Source organism: Sorex araneus, chromosome 4 (genome assembly GCF_027595985.1).
Source record: "Sorex araneus isolate mSorAra2 chromosome 4, mSorAra2.pri, whole genome shotgun sequence".
Lineage (NCBI taxonomy): Eukaryota > Metazoa > Chordata > Mammalia > Eulipotyphla > Soricidae > Sorex > Sorex araneus.
In genome coordinates, this window is record NC_073305.1 from 44,495,899 (window position 1) to 44,516,114 (window position 20,216).

The 20,216-nt window shown below is 40.1% G+C and overlaps 1 protein-coding gene across 1 annotated transcript in view; it reads right to left on the reverse strand.

Moving 5' to 3' along the window:
• SMARCC1 (SWI/SNF related, matrix associated, actin dependent regulator of chromatin subfamily c member 1) overlaps positions 1-20,216 on the reverse strand; it is a 131,025-nt gene that overhangs the window by 75,947 nt on the left and 34,862 nt on the right. The window contains exons 7-12 of the mRNA XM_055135396.1: positions 14,343-14,412; positions 10,617-10,692; positions 9,367-9,492; positions 6,746-6,867; positions 5,964-6,088; positions 1,597-1,656 (exon numbers count right to left, since the gene is read on the reverse strand). Coding sequence (XP_054991371.1) covers positions 1,597-1,656; positions 5,964-6,088; positions 6,746-6,867; positions 9,367-9,492; positions 10,617-10,692; positions 14,343-14,412 — 579 coding nt within the window. The remainder of the gene's footprint in view (positions 1-1,596; positions 1,657-5,963; positions 6,089-6,745; positions 6,868-9,366; positions 9,493-10,616; positions 10,693-14,342; positions 14,413-20,216) is intronic.

Below are 20,216 nucleotides of genomic sequence, written 5' to 3' on the forward strand. Positions count from 1 at the left end.
ACCTTATTTATTCAGCAAATATGTCTAAGAACTATTTCAAGTTTTTTGTTTGTTTTGGGGTCATACTTAGCAGTGCTCAAGGCTGCTTCTAACTAATTTAGTGTTCGTGGTCTGTTCCACAAAGCCCTCATGGAAATGGCACCGTCCCCAAGAATTGCTACTTAAAGAGCATTGATTGGGGGACTTGGAGTGATAGTAAAGCACGACCCCAGTTCGATTCCCAGCATCCCATAAGGTCCCCTGAGCACCACCAGGGGTAATTCTGTGCATTGCCAGGTGTGACCCAAAAATTAAAAAAAGAAGCATTGATTTGGTACTGATATTCAAACTATGATAAAAGGACTTAGACAAAACTTCTTTTTCATTGGTTTTGCTAATTTAACACCTTTACATATGCTTTCATCAATAAAACTTTCTCTATTTCCAACCTAATCAAAACTGGAATTATTCACTGCTGTTCTATGACAGTTTTTAAGTGAGAAAAACAAGACCTGTTTAGTGAAATAAAGTAGAAACACTCTAACTCATTCAGGATCACTGTAATTTTTTTCAAAAGAGAACTCACTTGTTTTGTGTTGAAATATGGAATATAATCAAGGTAAAGAGAAAATGAAGTGAAATTCATCAGTTATAGAGTTGGGGGAGCAGGGGGTATACTGGGGTTTTTGGTGGTGGAATATGGGCACTGGCGAATGGATGGGTGTTTGAATATTGTATAACTGAGACATAAACATGAGAACTTTGTAACTTTCCACATGGTGATTCAATAAAAATTAAAAAAAAAAAGAGAACTCACTTAAGTAGGAGGGGGGGAAAAAAACCTAAAGTGGGAGCTGGAGCGATAGCACAGCAGATAGGGCATTTGCCTTGCACGAGGCCAACCCAGGTTCGATTCCTAGCATCCCATATGGTCCCCCAACCATTGGCAGGAGTAATTCCTGAGTGCATGAGCCAGGAGTAACCCCTGTGCATCACGGGTATGACCCAAAAAGCCCCCCCACCAAAAATAAAAAAAACCCTAAAGTCTCTATTTCTACATACAGATCTCAAAAATTCCTTTTTTGCTTGCAAAGATTATATATTTTAATCATGATTATTTATTTAAAACTCAGACATTCTGGGCCGGAGTAATAGTAAAAGGGGTAGCTCTCTTGCCTTGCGTGCAGATGACCCGGTTTGATGCCTGGTATCCCATATGAACACCCCTGACAGAAATGATCCCTGAACAAAGAGCTTGAGCACTGTCCTGAGCACTGCCAAGTATGGCCTCCAAACCAAAAAGAAATAAAACTCATTCTGACTTAAGCATAATATCACCACCTTTGTTGATTTGCAGGAAAACATCCTAATTTTCAGTTTAAACAAAACCACAAGCTTTAAAAGGGGCAGGCAGTTAACTAGGAAAGTAAAGGACAGATTGATGACAATTAGTATACATTACCAAAGCAGTCAAACAATGATATTAAAGTCATCGGTGTTGAAAAACACAGTAACCCTAAGTGGCATTTCTGAGAAAAGGGGTATCAGTAAGCTGAAATGAATTCAAGAAAAACAACAAAGAATTGTACAGAACTTTTTTTTTTTTTTTTTTTTTACCTAGATCTGCTACAGTTCCTCCTTTAACAGGTGTGTTTTCAGAATCTTTCTTTGGATTTACTAGAAAGAAAAATAAAATTACATCTTAGGGGAAAGGTTCATTTGGCCAAGCAGAAAACAGAGTAAGGCATGACTAAAAGGTACATTCATTCCACTTAACATTACGTATCGCTCTTTATGTTCAAAGTACAAGCATCTGAGGCTGGAGAGATAGTACAGAGGGTAGCGCTTTGGCCTTGCAAGGGGTCCCAGATCGTCCACATGGTCCCAGGAGCACTACCAGGTTATAATTCCTGAGTGCAGAGCCAGGAGTAACACCTGAGCATCACAGGGTATGTTTTTGGTTTGTTTTTTTTTTTTGCTTTTAGGGTCACACCCAGCGACACACAGGGGTTACTCCTGGCTCTGCACTCAGGAATTACCCCTGGTGGTGCTCAGGGGACCATATGTCACTGTCATCCCACTGTTCATCAATTTGCATGAGCAGGCACCAGTAACATCTCCATTGTGAGACTTGTTACTGTTTTTGGCATATCGAATACGCCACAGATAGCATGCCAGGCTCTGCCGTGCAGGTGGGATACTCTCGGTAACTTGCCAGGCTCTCCGAGAGGGACAGAGGAATCAAACCCAGGTTGACCGCGTGCAAGGCAAATGCCCTACCCAATGTGCTACTGCTTCCAATCCCATACAAGGTATGATTTTAAAAAAAGAAAAGCAAGCCAGATGAAAAAATAGTATTAACACTACAATGAAGTACACTTTATCATTAAACACCAATATTTTTCATCATAAAAATAAACAATACAAAAATATGCAGGACAAAAGTTCTGAAAGAACTTCTATTTGTTTTCTAAATACATTGTTTATTGCACATCTATAAAATCCAATTTTCATGCTAGACACATTTAAGGAAAACTGATTCCTTTTAACAAATCTATGTGAATTTCAAAACATTCTGAAATTTCTCTAATTTTTCTTCTTTTCTTTTGCAGGGGAAGGGGGGGGTGTCTGTCCACTCCCAGCAATTCTCAAGAGTACTCTTGGCTGTGAATTCAAGAAACCACTCCCGGTGGAACTCAAGGAACTATATAGGATCAAACTAAGTCAGCTGCATCAAGGCAAGCACTCTACCGCTAATAACCACGCCAGCCTCTTCTTCAATCTTTTAATACAAAAATTGTTCCAACTGCTATGACCTTAGTACATCAAATTTTCCTGATAGTGCAGTATGTCTGTGCATGCTAATATGTTAAATTAAATCATTTTCAATAAATTTTATTTTTAATAAATGCCCAATGTCCATAGGCAACTAGCTACAGAGATACAAAGAAAAGAATCTAACAACCTTCCTATTAAAAAATGGCATAATTGGGGCTGGAGCGATAGCACAGTGGGTAGGGTGTTTGCCTCGCACGTGGACAACCCAGATTCGATTCCCAGCATCCCATATGGTCCCCTGAGTACCTCCAGAGGTAATCCTGAGTGCAGACCCAGGAGTAACCCCTGAGCATCACAGGGTGTGACCCAAAAAAGAAAAAAAAAAAAAAGGAATAATTTTGGTTCAGCAATAGTAGAGTGGAAAAGGCATTTTACTTGCACATGGACCCGGGTTCTGGTCCCCTGAGCACCACCAGGAGTAATCCCTAAGTGAAAAGTCAGGAGAAAACCCTGAGCACAGCTGGGTGTGTCCCAAAAACAAACCAATATAAGGCATACTTTAACGCAACTGAAGTGCAAGAGTGCAAAAATACCATTGAAAACACAAAAAGAAAAGTAAAGAAAAAAGAGTATGTGCAATTTATAAGATGGCAACATGGAATTCTTAAGTACAACTGAATACTAACATAAAAATAAAACAGAAATAAAGAGGAAGAAATGCATGCAAGGGACTGAGATGTGTAGAAGTGCCAGATTGCAGGCCAGGCATATTCAAAGCTACAAGTTCAATGCTTGGCACTGAATGGTCTCTTAAACACTACAGGGTGTAGACCTGAAGGCCTACTGCACTACTAGGCCCAAGGAGAATCATATCATTCCCGAACTGGGCCATCTGGCTAAGTTGGCAGAGAAATACTGGGAGCAATTCTCAGGCCGCCGAGTAATGTTTAAGAGGCCTCTGTCAAAAGTGGGAAGAATGTGGTTAGATGGCATTAATTCATATCAGAGCTCTTAAAACAGAAGAAAGCACTTTTAAAGTACATAAAGAGAAATATGACAGAGGACCATATTCAAAGAAAACAAGATGATCCTCAACATATATGTCCTTAAAAAGCTAAGTATCAGATACATGAAGAAATTTGTGTAGAAAAAAATTTAACAGCGATAAAGAGTAAAACAAGATAAATCCAGTTTAAATGGTTAATATCCTACCAATACTGATGCAAATAGGATAGACTGTATATAAATATATTTCATTTGTTTAATTGTATTCCGTTGGGACTAATACTGTTAATGATGAATTATTATGAAGTAGCCGACCCGTGTTCAATTCCTCTGCCCCTCTCGGAGAGCCCGGCAAGCTACCGAGAGTATCGCGCCCACCCGGCAGAGCCTGGCAAGCTACCCGTGGCGTATTGGATATGCCAAAAACAGTAACAATAAGTCTCACAATGAGAGCTTTTGGATCCTGCTGCGGAGCCAGCACGATGGAAGAGCCCAAGGAAGCGCCCTTGGACTCCAAGCTGCCCACTGAACTAATTCCGGCACGTGACCGGAGACCCCACGGCACTGAAACAGTGGGAACCGGGCATCCCCCAATTCTTTTAACCTCTCTCTCTCTCAACTCCTTCTGAACACAGCGCAGGGTCCCCGGTTTTCCTGAGCGCAAAATGGAGACGCTGAGCGGGCTGAAAGAGGATGCGCGCGCCTGCGGGAGGCCCCAGGGGGCGGGGGCGGTGACCCTGCTGCGGAGCCAGCACGATGGAAGAGCCCAAGGAAGCGCCCTTGGACTCCAAGCTGCCCACTGAACTAATTCCGGCACGGGACCGGAGACCCCACGGTGCTGAAACAGTGGGAACCGGGCATCCCCCAATTCTTTTAACCTCTCTCTCTCTCAACTCCTTCTCTAGGTTTCTCCATCTTATGAGCACCATATAAGGGTAAAAGTTTGTAGTGATGTTATTTCTGGTTGTACTTTCCCTGGACTTTATACACAAACCCAAAACCGCGAGGCTGCGCGACCTAATGTCATCTTAGCATCAGCAATATGTAATGGTTCCTCTTTAACAGGTCGGACTTTTGTGGGAGATCCTATCAAGAATAGTCTGTTGGTGAAATATTGAAGGCAATCAAAGTGGTAGCCATCTCTCTAGACTGAACTAAGCTATATCCCCACGCCGGCTGAGAAGAAATACCCTTCTTTCTCGGGAAGAAACTCGGCGTGGTGTCAAACATAGTGTGATGTCCATTCAGCAAACAGACCTGGTGGCGTGGGAATGGGATATAAGGGGAAAATTATGTACATGGAACAGTGGGACGCTGGTGGAACCTCGAGCCGGAGCCGATACCAGCGAGAGACCTTTGGTTCCAGAAACTGCTTGCAGACACTCTACTAGTCTATCAACTAAGCCAGAGCCCCACGCCTGCTGATGACGGGAAATAACCATCCTTTTCGGGTTTTTTTTTTCCCTTGTCAGGCAGCGTGGCGATTACTAAACAGGCGTGAACTCGGTGGCGCGGGGCGAGGGGGAAAAAGAAAAGTTAGGTAACAAACAGCGGGACTTAATATCTCTATATTCTTAGCAGTGGAGAACTATCAAATGCCTCCTTGGCAATAGGACTGCTTTTCTTTTTGGGGGGAAATCCCAACAACGGTAGTGAGTTATGTGTTGAAACATGGAATGTAATCGAGATAAGGCGTAAACGAAGTGAAACATCACTTACAAGGGTGGGGACTGGGGAGGTGGGAGGGGGCGGCAGGTATACTGGGGGGGTTGGTGATGGAAGATGGGCACTGGTGAAGGGAAGGGTGTTTGAGAATTGTATAACCGACATAATCCTGAGAACTATGTAACCCTCCACATGGTGATTCAATAAAATTAAAAAAAAAAATAATAAGTCTCACAATGAGAGACGTTACTGGTGCCCGCTTGAGCAAATCGATGAGCAACGGGATGACAGTGACAGTGACAGTGATGGGGAAACTGGTCACAGTGTGCTTTATAATAAATTAGTAAAAATACATCAAAAAAGAAAAGGGGAAAAATAAGAAATTTCATGAATGTGAAATTTGAAAGCAGAAATCTTTTATACTTTAAAAAGTCTGAGAACTGAGTGAGGACTAGAATGAGACGCCATTCATTATAGCTTGCTGAGATCATGATCAAGTCATGTCTAACACTTATAGTCAAGGGAAGAAAACAAACCATTTTTTGGAAGTACAACTTCCTCGATGTTGGGTACAGGTGTTGGGTCCTCCATGTCCTTAGTAAGATCTTCTTGCTCCTCCTCCTCTTTCTGATTTCTACGTTTTCCATAAAGACTAGCTTGCCTTAAAAAACAAAAACAAAACCATTTTTTTTATTACAACTATCATGATAGCAAACAATTTCAGCATCATTATCTTCATTATTCGTATTTATGATGTTTAATATCACCAGGAGACTTTGGGCCACACTGAGTGATGTTCCGGGAGCCATGCAGTGCTTGGAACAGAAGCCAGACCTCCAGCAGGCAAACCATGTGCTGCAGTCATTTGAGCAACGTCTCCTTAGCCCCCAGAATAACTTTCGAAGACAAAAAAAAAAAGAGCTAAAGGAATAAACAGGGTTAAGGCACTTGCCTGCGGCTGACTCCAGGTCAATCCCCAGCACTATATACAGTCTACTGAGTCAGGAGTGATCCCTGAGCACTGAGACAGTACTCAAGGAAGGCTAGGGCATACCTGGTGTGGCTTAACCACTAAACTGTGAGTGCCCCCACAAACAAAACAAAGATAGTATTCAGGCTGCTGGCATATAAATATGAAATAAGACTACCAATGGAAGATAGGAAGAACTATGAAAGCAAAGACTTCCAATCAAGTCAAAGTAAGACTTTCTATCAGAACAACTTCCGACTGTGGGAAGTTGAAAATAAATATAATAAAAATTGTGGGAAGCCCCCTGGTATTTGCTTTAATGTCTCTTGCTCATGCTGGAGTTCTTACCCTTTCTTCCCACTCTTCTTCCGTGATTCTGTGGGAGCTGGAGGTGGTGGAGAAGGGGAATGTTTCCTTTTTCGAGCATTCGCTGATGCTTTTCTATCTCTTCTCTCCGGACTTCTGACTGGCTAGGAAAAAGTAAATGGAAATAAATATCAGCCAAATATGCCAACTTCTCCATTTCACCAAGCCCTGTCCAAAAGTGAAAATTTCATATAAACAGTAATAAATTCACTAGCTCAGACTCCATCAAACGGCCTAAACCACTAGCAGTTCAGACTTTCCTTTACCTCTCAGATGGAACAGACCCCATGAATGATCAATGTAATCAATATTACAGAACTAGGCTACAAAATCCAAATATATTCAGAAAGGTGTTCTTGTACAACCAAAAGTTGTTCTTGTTCATATTCCATATTTCTAGGTGGGAAAAAACAGCTTTAGTAACTACTAGAATTAAATGAAAAATCCATTAAATTATAAAATACAAAGAGAAAGGCTTTATACTCTTGTGGAAAAAAGTCAGAAAATAAATAAATAAATTCAGTTTTTATACTGAAAAACAGGAATGTTTTTTCATTATGGTAGAGTGATGGTACAGTGAGTAGGTAGCGTGTCTGCCTTGCACGTGGCCTACTCAGGTTTGATCCCCAGCATCCCACATGGACCCCTGATCACCACCAGGATTAATTCCTGAGTACAGAGCCAGAAGTAACCCTGAGCATCGCCAGGTGTGACCACCCCCCCCAAAAAAAAATTGGAGTTTATTATAAAAATTCAAGATTTGTAAAATTCTCTTCGAAAATGCTTTATATAGAAAACCCTAAGGACTCCAGAAAAACACTGTAAATAAACAAGTCAGCAGTTGCAAAATACATCACAACATGCAAAACCCAAACTGTATATATACTAGCAACTTAACATAGTAAGAACAGGGATACATGTGCTGCATATATTCAAGGCCCTGAGTTCAGTCCGTGGCACAGCACATCCTAGGAACCCCCGTACAGACCACAAGTGAGAAAAGGCTTATAAAATAATCCAAGAGCTGTGTCAGTTTTGTTTTGTTATTCACTTCTCACACCGTCCTTGTAACTTCTACGTGTTTTTTTAAAAAAAGAAGTTGAGGGGCCAGAGCAATAGGACATCGGGGAGGGCATTTGCCTTGCACACAGCCGACCTGTGTTCGATTCCCGGCATCCCAGATAGTCCCCCAAAATCCCTGCCTGAGTGCAGAGTCATGAGTAACCCCTGGGAATTGCTAGGTGTGACCCGGGGGAAAAAACACAAACGAGAATTTGATACTGTCATACTCCTTAATTATCTATGGTTAGTTGCTCTGTAGTACCAAATTGGAATCTAAGGCCTCCAAGAGAAGATTTAATAGAAAATCACAACTACACACCTTTGATTATTTTTTTTTTTTTGCTTTGGGGCCACACCCAGCAATGATTTAAGGGTTACTCCTGGCTTTCCACCCAGAAATCACTCCAGGTTGTACTCGGGGGACCGTATAGGATGGCCAGATGGAACCTGGATCAGCTGCATGCAAGGCAAGCACCTTAAACACTATATTAGTGCTCCAGTCCCTAAAATTTAATTTTTTAAAGTGACACTAAGTAAATTTATATATTGTTTTTCCAAAAGAATAAGCCATATAAATCTTAACCAGAACAGATATAGAAGGTATAGTATAATGATGTAACAGGAAGTAGAAAATTCCTAATGACATGGAAGATTTGGTTTAAACTACATAAAGGGAAAAAGGAAACTTATTCTCCAAATTAATATTCTTGGGGCAACAGCATTAGTACAATGGGTAGGTGGCTTGCCTTGCAAGTGGCTGACCCAGGTTCAATCTCCAACATCCCAAATAGTTCTCTCAAGCCCACCAGGAGATTCCTGAGCGCACAACTAGGAGTAACCCCTGAGAACCACAAGTGTATATCTCCATACTTACACAAAAATAAGTTTCAAAATTAATTAAAGCAAAAGTAAACAATGGAATAAAAAGACTTATTTAAACATATTTTTCTTACAAAAGAACATATGAGAAGAAATTTTAGTAAGAAAAGCGTAAGTGGGGCCAGAGCAATAGTACAGCAGGTCGGGCATTTGCCTTGCACGCGGCCGACCTTGGTTTGATCCTCGGCATCCCATAAAAATCCTCCAAGCACCACCAGGATTAATTTGGTGGTGCAAAGCCAGGAGCTACCCTTGAGCATCACTAGGTGTGACCCAAAAAGCAAAAAGCAAAACAAAAAACCCATAGGAATCAAAATAGGTACTAAGACTCATACTCGGCCAAGTGTAGCCCCTGAGCACCAATAAGTATGTCCCTCCTCCCCAAAATAATAAGTTTATGTCTCAGAGATTTTTTCAGAAAACTGAAACATAAAAGAAATTGGGATTGCAGTTCATATAGCATAGTCTTAATGTTTGTATATGTTTATGTCCCATTTTGGGGAGTACCAGGTTCCTGAAAAAACTTTAGTTATTTGGCAATATTTACATCTGATAGCTGATACATACTGATTGGTGTGTGGCAGCAATTAAAAAATTTTGTTAATATTCAGGCCAAGAACCAAAGAATACCTAGTAGAGAAAAATGATACCAAACCAAGTACCTCTTCATTCTTCGTTGAAATTCGCTGACGAAAACTCACAGGTTTCCTGTTTTCATCTACCTCATAATCCTCCTCATTCATCCATTCATTGAAAACATCAGTGTCCAAAATCCATTTTGCATGAACCTAAAACAACAAAAAAGTCTATATAAATAATGAAATAATTTAAAAGTACTTGAAACTTCATTAAAAGAATCTTCACAACTTTTGAAAAAAAAAAAAAAGGACCTAAATGTTGTTTGGTGGTAGAGCACATGCTTTGCATGAGGCCCTGGGTTCAAAAACCAAACATGCACACTAAAAACTACATTAGGAAGGCAAGAAACTGGGGCAGAAGTGATAGTACAGAAGGTAGGGCATTTCCCTTGCACACAGCCAACTGGGTTAGATCCCTGGCAGCCCATATGGTCCCCCAAGCACTGCCAAGAGTAATTCCTGAGTGCAGAGCCAGGAGTAACCCCTGTGCATTGCCGGATGTGACCCAAAAAGAAAAAAAAAAAAAAGCAAGGCCAGAGAGATGGTACAGTGGGTAGGATGTTTGCCTTACACATTAGCAACCCAGGTTTGATCCCTGGCACCCCATATGGTCCTCTGAGCACTGCCAGGAGTAATTTCAAAGCACAAACGAAGGAGTAATCGCTGAGCAACATCTGTGTCCCAGAAACAAAATAAAAGCAAAAATTTTCGGTTATTTTTGGGCCACACCCTGTGCTTCTCAGGACTTACTCCTGGTTCTGCACTGAGAAACACTCCAACGAAGGCTCAAAAGAACCACATGAGGTTCAGGGGACTGAACCCAGTTTGGTCATATGCAAGTCAAATGCCCTACCCACTGTACTATTGTTCTGGCCTCATAATGCAGTATTTCTAATTACAGTCACTGTGTTTAACATTATAACCTCAACTTTAAAAAATAAAGTTTGGACTGAGGAATGAAAACATAATGGGTAAGGCAGCCTTGCACAGAGCTGATCCAAGCTCAATCCCTGGCACCACATATGGTTTGATCAGATGAAAACACTAAAATATAAATATAAAAATATGAGAAAATATTTATATTTGTATTTTGATAAACAAAAAACAAAATATGTGGACCAAGGACCTCTGAGGACGATTAGATGTGGTATGGTGGGCTCCAGATCATTGAGCCAAAGCACCAAATAATTGGGGAAAATATCACTGGGGTACATGGGAAGGTGCTCCTCTTCCCAAAATTAGTTAAAATAAATTAAAATAAATTAAATCTTGACCTTCCATGGCTTTTCTGGAATTGGTGGATCTTCAACTTCTGCATCAACATCATTACTATGGACCCACGTATCATAGCTATAAAAGATACAGAATAAAAGGAAAAAAACAAGTTAGAATCAAAACTCATGCACTAAGATTCTAATCAGAGATTAAATTATAATACCATTATAATCCAGTGTTAGCAATTTGTCATAATCCTTTTTGTTTTGGGCCAAACCCCACAATGTTCAGGGATTATTCCTGGCTCTGCACTCAGAATTACTCCTAGTGATGTTCAGGGGACCATATGTGATGGCAGACACTGAACCCGTGTCGGCTGCGTGCAAGGCAAGTACCTGCTGTATTATCACTCTGGCTCCTTACAACCTTTCATTACCACTGTCAAAAAATTCTTCTGGGGCTGGAGCAATAGCACAGCGGGTAGGGTGTTTGCCTTGCACACAGCCAACCCAGGTTCGATTCCCATCATCCCATATGGTCCCCTAGCACTGCCAGGAGTAATTTCTGAGTGCAAAGCCAGAAGTAACCCTTGTGCATCGCTGGGTGTGACCCCCTCCCAAAAAAAATTCTTCTGTAAAATTTACCAATAACCATGTTTATTAGTCCCAAATATCAAACTGAAGTCCACAGAATTTTAATAAGCTGATATTCCTCAAAGCACTTTGCTCACTTCACCTCCAACATAGTACCATCATCTGGGATTTCTTCTAGTCAAGACTCTCCTCTATCTCCATGACCAGTTTGTCCTCTTCTTCAAAAATGAACAATGAAAGGCCCCATTCAAGTTTCAGTTTTTGCACTAATCTTATCTAGTTCTTCTCTACTTAGTAAATTCAATGCCTTCATAATTTCTTATGGCTTCAAACATTACTGATGATTTGAAATTGTATTATCTACTTCTGAATGTGAGACTCATGAATTAAACTACCAAATTCATAACTCTTCTAATAAGATTGTTATGGTTATCAAAACCAAGGGCTGCTGGGGATATGGTTCAGTGGTAAGAGTACTTTGTCTTGCATGTGTGAAGTCTGGAGTTCAATTCCTGGCACCATAAAAAAGTTAAAGGGCAATAAGGGGCTAGAGGTCTCAAAAGAACCAAACTTAAAAGTCAACATATGGTGGGGCTGGAGCAATAACACAGCGGGTAGGGCGTTTTCCTTGCACGCGGACAACCCGGGTTCGATTCCAAGCATCCCATATGGTCCCCTGAGCATGGCCAGGGGTAATTCCTGAGTGCAGAGTCAGGAGGAACCACTGTGCATCGCTGGGTGTGACCCAAAAAGCAAAAAAAAAAAAGTCAACATATGGTGGCTGGAATGACAGTACAACAAGCAGGTCAGCTGGCCTACCCAAATACACAGCCAACCTGGGTTGAATCCCAGCACCACATATGGTTGCCCAAGCATGCCCAGGAGTGATTCCTTAGCAGTGTCAGGAGTAAGCCCTGAGCTGAGCACAACTAAACAAAGGAAAAACACATAAAAAATGTATTATTAAAAAAAAACCCAGGGGCTGGAGTGATAGCACAGCGGGTACAGTGTTTGCCTTACACGCAGCCAACCTGGGTTCAATTCTCAACATCCCATATGATGCACCAGCGCCGCCAGGAGTAATTCCTGAGTGTAGAGCCAGGAGTACCCCCTGTGCATCGCTGGGTGTGACCTGAAAAAAGCAGAAAAAAAAAAATACGCCCAAACCCATCATACAATGCCATCTTGAACAACAAAATGCTCTAGAAAATTAGTCCTTTTAATTAACAAGATTAAATACTGGTAATCTTTCCCACTCTTGGCCAAAATTCTTGTAAATAAATATCCTTGACTACAATTTTAATCACAGCCGATAACAAACCATCAACAACTTCTAATTAATTTCATCTTCAAAATGTGTTCAAGAACACTCACAAAAAAGTAGTTCAATGGTAGAACACACATTGTGTGTGTGTCCTTGTTTTGGGGGATTTGGGGAGCAGAGAGTTTGGGCCACACCAGGCTATCTCTAGGTTTACCCTGGTTCTATGCACAGGGGTCACTCCTGGTTCTGCTGAGGGAACTATATGGAGTGCTGGGGATCAAAGCTGGGTTTGCTGTGTGCACAGCAAGCACCATACCTGCTGTACTATCCTGCCAGTTCCAAGTCAACATTTTTGCAGTGGGTGATTTGTTAAGGCCTCACAATGTGCTTCTATGACTGTCCTTGACTCCACCTCCTAGGAGTCTTCCCTCACTAACTTTACACTGAACTGCAATACCTTTATTGTTGGTTTTTTTTTTGGGGGGATGGGGATTGATCGAGTCACACCCAGCAGTACTCAGGGATTCTTCCTGGCTCTGCACTCAAAATCAGCAATCATTCCTATTAGGCCAGGGGGACAATATGGGGTGCTGTTGATCAAATCCTGGTCTGCCACATACAATGCACGAGTCCTACCTATTGTACTATTATTACTCTGGCCCCTGACCTTTAGAGGTACTCGCTAAACATACCAAACAATGTTGACTTTATGTACTTTCTTATAATAGTTTTTTTGTTAACAGAACAAAGAATGACTTTAGAGACTAGAAGTGTTTTATAGAAAGCATTCCACCATGGCACACCATACAGTCCCCCAAGTACCACCAGGAGTGATGCCTAAATGCAGAACCAAGAGTAAACCTTGAGTATCACCATGTGTCACTCTCCTCACAAAGATCCCCAAGTTAAACTTGTCTTAAAAAAAAAAAAAAACTTAAAGCCAAAACTAAAATTTTGTTAATTCAGAAGAGGCTGATTAAAGAAGCTGACTTGATTTGGTTCCAACAACTCAATTTGTATAAAGACAATGAATATATCTTCTAAAATTTTAAATATATTGTGGCCAGAAAAAACAGAGTATTGTCAGATTATTGTGACCAGGACACTTGCCTTACACAAAGTTGACCCAAGTTTGATCCCTGACATCCCATGGCCAGGAGGGATTCCTGAGCAATACAAGGTGCTTTGTATTAAAGACCAAAAAGAAAATGTTTTTAAATTTAAATATATCTTCATAATAAAACAAAGTTTGGGGCTGGGGAGATAGTACAGTGGGTAAGGCAATTTCCTGGCACACGGCTGAACCGGCTTTGATTCCTGACAGCCCATATGGTCCCCCTACCCCTGAAAGAAATAATTCCTAAGTGCACACCCAGGAGTAAGCCCTGAGCACCGCCATATGTAGCCAAAAAAAAAAAAGCAAAGATAGAGCTAGTCACAAAGTACTCTTATCTTAAAGAAAACAATCTAAATCAACAATCTAATACCTTACTGAATGAAGAACTGTTCTGACAAATACAGCCAACAGCTATTTACTAAGATATATAAAGCTTAATTCTAATTTAAAATAAGACTATAAAAAAAGTGAAAGAAATGACTAAAATAATCAATAGAGGGGCTGGAGTAATAGCACAGCGGGTAGGGCGTTTGCCTTGCACGTGGCCGACCCGGGTTCCATTCCCAGCATTCCATATGGTCCCCTGAGCACCACCAGGAGTAATTCCTGAATGCAAAGCCAGGAGTAACCTTTGTGCATCGCCGGGTGTGACCCAAAAAGCAAAAATAAAATAAAATAATAAAAAATTAAAAAAGAAATAAAAGAAATCAATAAAACTCTCACTATTCTTGAAATGAAACTATGTATCAACAACATGGACTTAAGTGACAAAAATGCCATAGCAAACAATCTCAGGATACATGTACATCACCTGTCTGGGTAAAACCCCCAGTGCACTAACACCTGCTTCTCTTTTCTCATCACGGGTCTCAACCATTCTTCTGAAAGGGAAGAAGAAAGAATTTAGTCAAGTTAAAATAAATTATTAGACATAATTTTTACTTAGATTTTTTTGGTAAAGTAAGCAAAACTAAAAGTTTTAATTGAATATTATCAAGGGAATACTTCAATCTGTGCTGTCAGATTTAAGTTTACTATAGGACAATTTACAGATTTATCTCTTTTGACAAAACCAATTGTCCACTGCACTAAGCACATACTCCTTCCTACTCACCTGCCAGTCCTCACTTCCACCCAAATCATAATACAGTAATATTATTCCCTTCTGGTTCAGGGGCTGGCGAGATAGTACAGCGGGTAGGGCGTTTGCCTTGCATGCAGCTGACCTGGGTTCAATTCCCAGCATCCCATATGGTCCCCTGAGCACCGCCAGGAGTAATTCCTGAGTGCAGAGTCAGGAGGAACCCCTGGGCAACGTCAGGTGTGACCCAAAAAGCAAAAATAAATAAATAAATAAATAAATAAATAAAAACCAAAACCTTCTGATTCATGCATAGCTTTTTAGACCTCTCTTCTGTAAGATTTTGCATTAACTGCACATCTTTCTTTTTTTTTTTGCTTTTTTTTTTTTTTTGCTTTTTGGGTCACACCCGGCAATGCACAGGGGTCATTCCTGGCTCATGCACTCAGGAATTACCACTGGCGGTGCTCAGGGGACCATATGGGATGCTGGGATCCGAACCCAGGTCAGCCGTGTGCAAGGCAAACGCCCTACCCGCTGTGCTATCACTCCAGCCCCTAACTGCACATCTTTCAAGGTGTAAAGCTATGCATCATCTTCCTGATAAAAAGGTTTGCCAACTTCCTGCCAACTATTCTTTCTCCCAATTCATTTTATCTGGTTCCTACAGAACATTATAGTAATACTTTCAATTATTTATTTGGGGAGGAGTAAGGGTTGGGCCACACCTGGTGGTGTCCAGGGCTATTCCTGGCTCTGTGCTCAAAAATGATCCACCATGGACCCCAGGAGACTATATGCAGCACCAGGAACCAAGTGAGGGTCATTGCAGAAGTGTTCACATTGCAAAGGAAATGTCTTACCTCTTATACTATCTGTAAGGCTCCCTGTACTATTTCTATGACCCCTACCTTCTATTATTTTTTTCATAAATTTGTTACAGTTCATATAGCTCTCCTAACCACATTGCAACTAATACAATCACTTAAGGTAGATATTTTAAGATCCTTACCAAATAGAAGTGAAATTTATATAATCTGTTTTATGACTGACTTAAATTTATAGTTTAATTCAATTGTAACTGCATTTCAGTGTTGGTCATCTCATACTACTTACATGGTTTAAAGAGGAAACTAATAAACAAGCCCCTAGAAGCCCCAGAGGGAAATAGAAAAAGTCTTGAGGTTGACAAGAAATGGGTTTTCTTACTATTTCAGTGTTGCTGTTCTATACTCTGAGCTTACTCTGCAGTGCTGTGATGCCTTATGAATTTTCTGGATGATATATCATTGTTAAGTAGATGTCTATAATGAAACAAAGTCTGATGGGGCTTCCTATTCTGATGTGACTTCCTATATTATTTCCTTTTATGGCTAATAGTCTATTGTACAGATAAATCACCTTTTGTTTAGCCAATCTAAAACTGATGAACGGGGGGGAGGGAGGGATACTGGGTTCATAAGGGGTGGGGAATGAACACTGGTGGAGGGATGGGCTCTCGAACATTGCATGAGGGTAAAATAAGCACGAAAATGTGTGAATCTATTACTGTACTCTCACTGTGACTCACTAATTTAAAAAAATCAATAAATTATAAAAAGTTTCTATTATTACTCATAAATAAATAAATAAATAAATAATAAAACTGATTAACCTGCTTGGGAAATCTCAGGATGGGGGGCAGTACCGGCACTTCTTCCAGCCCAACTGATATCCCAAGCGGCCGCCCACAAATGGTTCCTCTGTTCCTGAACAGCCACAATCCCGGAGGCACAGAAACCAACTCTATAACCCAGCGGCTTCTGGCAGAAATTCCCCTGGACTTAATTACTAAAATACCAAAAATCTAAACCTGTGCGGCCATAATTGCAGCCTCATGACCTCATATGCTCTTCAATATCAGCAATAGAAAACATTATCTAATGATGCCTTCTCGGCATGTCTGACTATTTGGGGAAGATTCCAAATAACAATAGTGAGTTTTCTGTTGAAACATTGAATGTAATCAAAGCAAAGAGAGAGTTAAGTGAAACTCATCAGCCACACAGGCGAGGGGGGAGGGAGTGGGGGGTATACTGGGGTTCTTGGTGGTGGAACATGTGCACTGGTGAAGGGATGGGTGTTTGATCATTGTATGTCTGAGACTTATACCTGAAAGCTTTGTAACTGTTTTCACAGTGATTTAAGAATAAAAAATAAATTTTAAAAAATAAAATAAAAATAAAACTGATGAACCTTTCATTATAAAATTATGATAATCTGAGTTTAGAGTATGGATGTAACCTTCCAACTCTCCTGTATCTCTTAACTGTTCAACTGTTTAGTATGCTATGTTTAACATTTGGAGATAAAACACATTTCCCAAGTCAGCTGTATAAATTTACAACCCCATTAGCACTATGTGAAATTTGTCTATGGAATTTGTCTGTTTTGTTTTGGAGTGACACTCAGTGACAGTATGCAGGGGCTACTCCCATCTCAGTATTTATAGGCTGTTCCTTGCGATGATCAGAGAACTATGTAGTGCCACATCTTTCACCTATTCTTCTGGCCTCTATATTCTCTTTAACACATCATACTAATGAGAGTCAGACACTAGCTCGTAGGTATTTATTTTGGTTTTGGGGGTCACATTTTGCAGTGCTCAGGGATCATTTCAGGAGGGGTTCAGGGGAACCACATGCAGTGCTGGAGATGGAATCCTGCCCACTTTATTTTTATCTTTTAATGGTATCTGTTCAGGCTCTCCGAGAGGGGCAGAGGAATCAATCCCGGGTCGGCTGCATGCATGGCAAACACCTTACCTGCTGCACTATCGCTCCCTAGCTCCTAAATTTAGATTTCTCTTAATGACAGCAACACTTAACAAGTGTCAGTATTTAGTAAACTAATATTCGAACTATAAGTCTAGATGCCTCAGAATCCTTCTTGTGCTACTTGTATTTTTTTTATTTAATAAAACTTTAGTTTACTAAATACTATTACAGGAATGGTTATAAATTTGACTTCTCTCAAAGAGTACATGGAGGAGGCAATTATGAAGCCCCTTGATCATAAGAATCTGGATCTGGATGTGCTACACTTTGCAAGTATTGTAAGCATGACAGAAAATGTAGCTGTATATATCTGGGAAAGCCTCCAGAAATTTCTTCCTGTGGGAGTTCTTTATAAAGTAAAAGCTATGATACTGACAATAATATTGTAGTCTATAAAGGAAAATAGCTTCTTGGAGTTGATAATCATAAAAAGACTTATTTTTTTTTCAAAATTTAAAAGAGATCGCTATTCCCTTGAACTATTAAGAAGTAATTCCTTAATTGCTGCACCTCCACAGAGTTCTGAAGAGCCCAGTTTATTGAAATCAATGTAAGACCACTCTTTTTTAAAACCACATTTGCAAGGTACCTGAGTAACATTTAGAGAACCTCTTGTCTACTGATTAAAATCACTTTATTTTCATCAAAAAAAAAAACCCTCAAAACCTAAAAGTTTTCTATAAAGTCTTATTAGAGAAACAAAGTCAACAAATGAATCAGTATTCTAACACACAGTATTCTTCTAACATGCACATGTCCACCATCTCCATCTAGTGGATAAAGAATAAATTTTGAAAAACCACCTAATACACTAGAGCAAAATGAGGTTTCTCATATTGTAAATGTTACTGGCTTTAAGTGGCAGAGCACATGCCTTACATGAAAGGTCCCAGGTTGAATTTCTGACACTAACCGCCCCCACAAAAAATGCATTTTAAACCAAGCTAAAAATTTTGACTGTTGAAGTAATATAAATTTTTAACTATCAAAACTTGGACTGAAAAGACAGTATAGCAGTTAGGACTTTGGCTTTCATGCAGCTGACCTGGCTTTAATTCACAGCACGATATATTATTTCATGAGCACTGCCAGAAATGATTCCTGAACACAGAGCCAAGAGCAAGCCCTGAGCACCAGCAGGTGTGACCCCCCTCAAAAAAAAAAATACATTTAACAAGTGAAAAAAACCCTAAATTTTGATAGATTAAACTATGAAACTCTTAGAGGATTACACACAAATTTTATGAACTTAGATTGAGCAATAATTTCTTACTAGTTTCTTACATAAGACCCAAATGACCCTGCACAAAAATAATCTAAAACAAAGGCCAGTGAGATGGTTCAAAGGGCAAAAGCACATACTTTGCATGTAGGAGATTCTTGTTTGATCCCTGGCACCATCTGTACCTCCCAAGCATCCAGTGTGGCCCAAATTTTTTCTTTAAAGTTTGTTTCAATGTACAGTTACTGGATGGCTCAAAGAGTTGGAGAATAAGATTTTCACACAGAAGACCTGGAGTCACACATGTGACTGGGTAACACTATGAGTAACCCCATAGCACTGTGCCAAGAGACGCCTCCTGGGCACCAAAAGCTGTGGATCAAATAACAAGAAAAAAAAAGATGTCTGGAACTTTGATTTTCAGTGTTTCTCCTCTTCCAAGACATGCCTCTAAAAATAAATTTTCCTCCAAGGATAATTTCAGCTATATATTATGGACATTAAAGCCAAAGTTCTTGTATATTTTATTTGTTTCATAATTATTCCATTCCAAAGATATTTTTAATTTCCATTGTAATTTCTTCTTTGACGCAGCATACCTCTTAATTTTCAGGCATAGAGGGATTGACTGGTGATATATTTGTTTCTGCCTTCTCCCACAACTGCACTAATCAGGTAAAACAACTCAGTAAAATCATTCCACTTTGGAACTACCTGCATCCCAACACGAGGTATGTAATTCTTTCACTTTATGCCCCTCTGTCACATTTATTAAATAAAACTACTCCATTTCACTTAAAAAAGAAGGCACTGGAAGCTGGAGTGATAGCACAGCGTTTAGGGCATTTCCCTTGCACATGGCCTACCCAGGTTCAATCCACAGCAATCCCATATGATCCCCAGCATACTGCCAGGAGTAATTCCTGAGTGCAGAGCCAACAGTACAATACCTGAGTATCACCAAGTGTGTGGCCCAACAATCCCCCTCCAAAATAAATAATAAAAACAAAAATAAAAATTTAAACTTAAGAAAGGCACTCAATTTAAGATCAGGGAAATGGCACAAAGGATGAATTATAGATTTGATCCCCAGCACTGAGTGGTTCCCCAAATACCAATGGGTATGCCCTAACTACCTCCCCCGCCACACACACACCCAAAAAAAAACCCTCAGTATGGTATAATTAGCTAAAATATGAACAAATTTGACTTCTAAAACTCAGATGTCCACAGGGTTATAGTCTGTCTACCAGAAGATTGATCTCTAGTAGAGATACAGTTCTCTTTGACTGTTTCCCAAATTTCAGATGTTTAGCACAAATAATTTTCCCTGGATATATACTCTTGTCACTGACATAAAATTTTCAAAACAATCATGTTTTTGGGCCAGAGCAATTCATGAGTGCAGAACCAGCAGTAACCCCAGAGCATCACTGGATATAGCCTAAAAACCAAAACCAAACAAACCAAATATACCAACCGTGTTTAAAATCTTAAGCTGAACAATTTTTTTTAATTATTTAAATTTATTTATTCTTTAATTAGTGAGTCACAGTGAGGGTACAG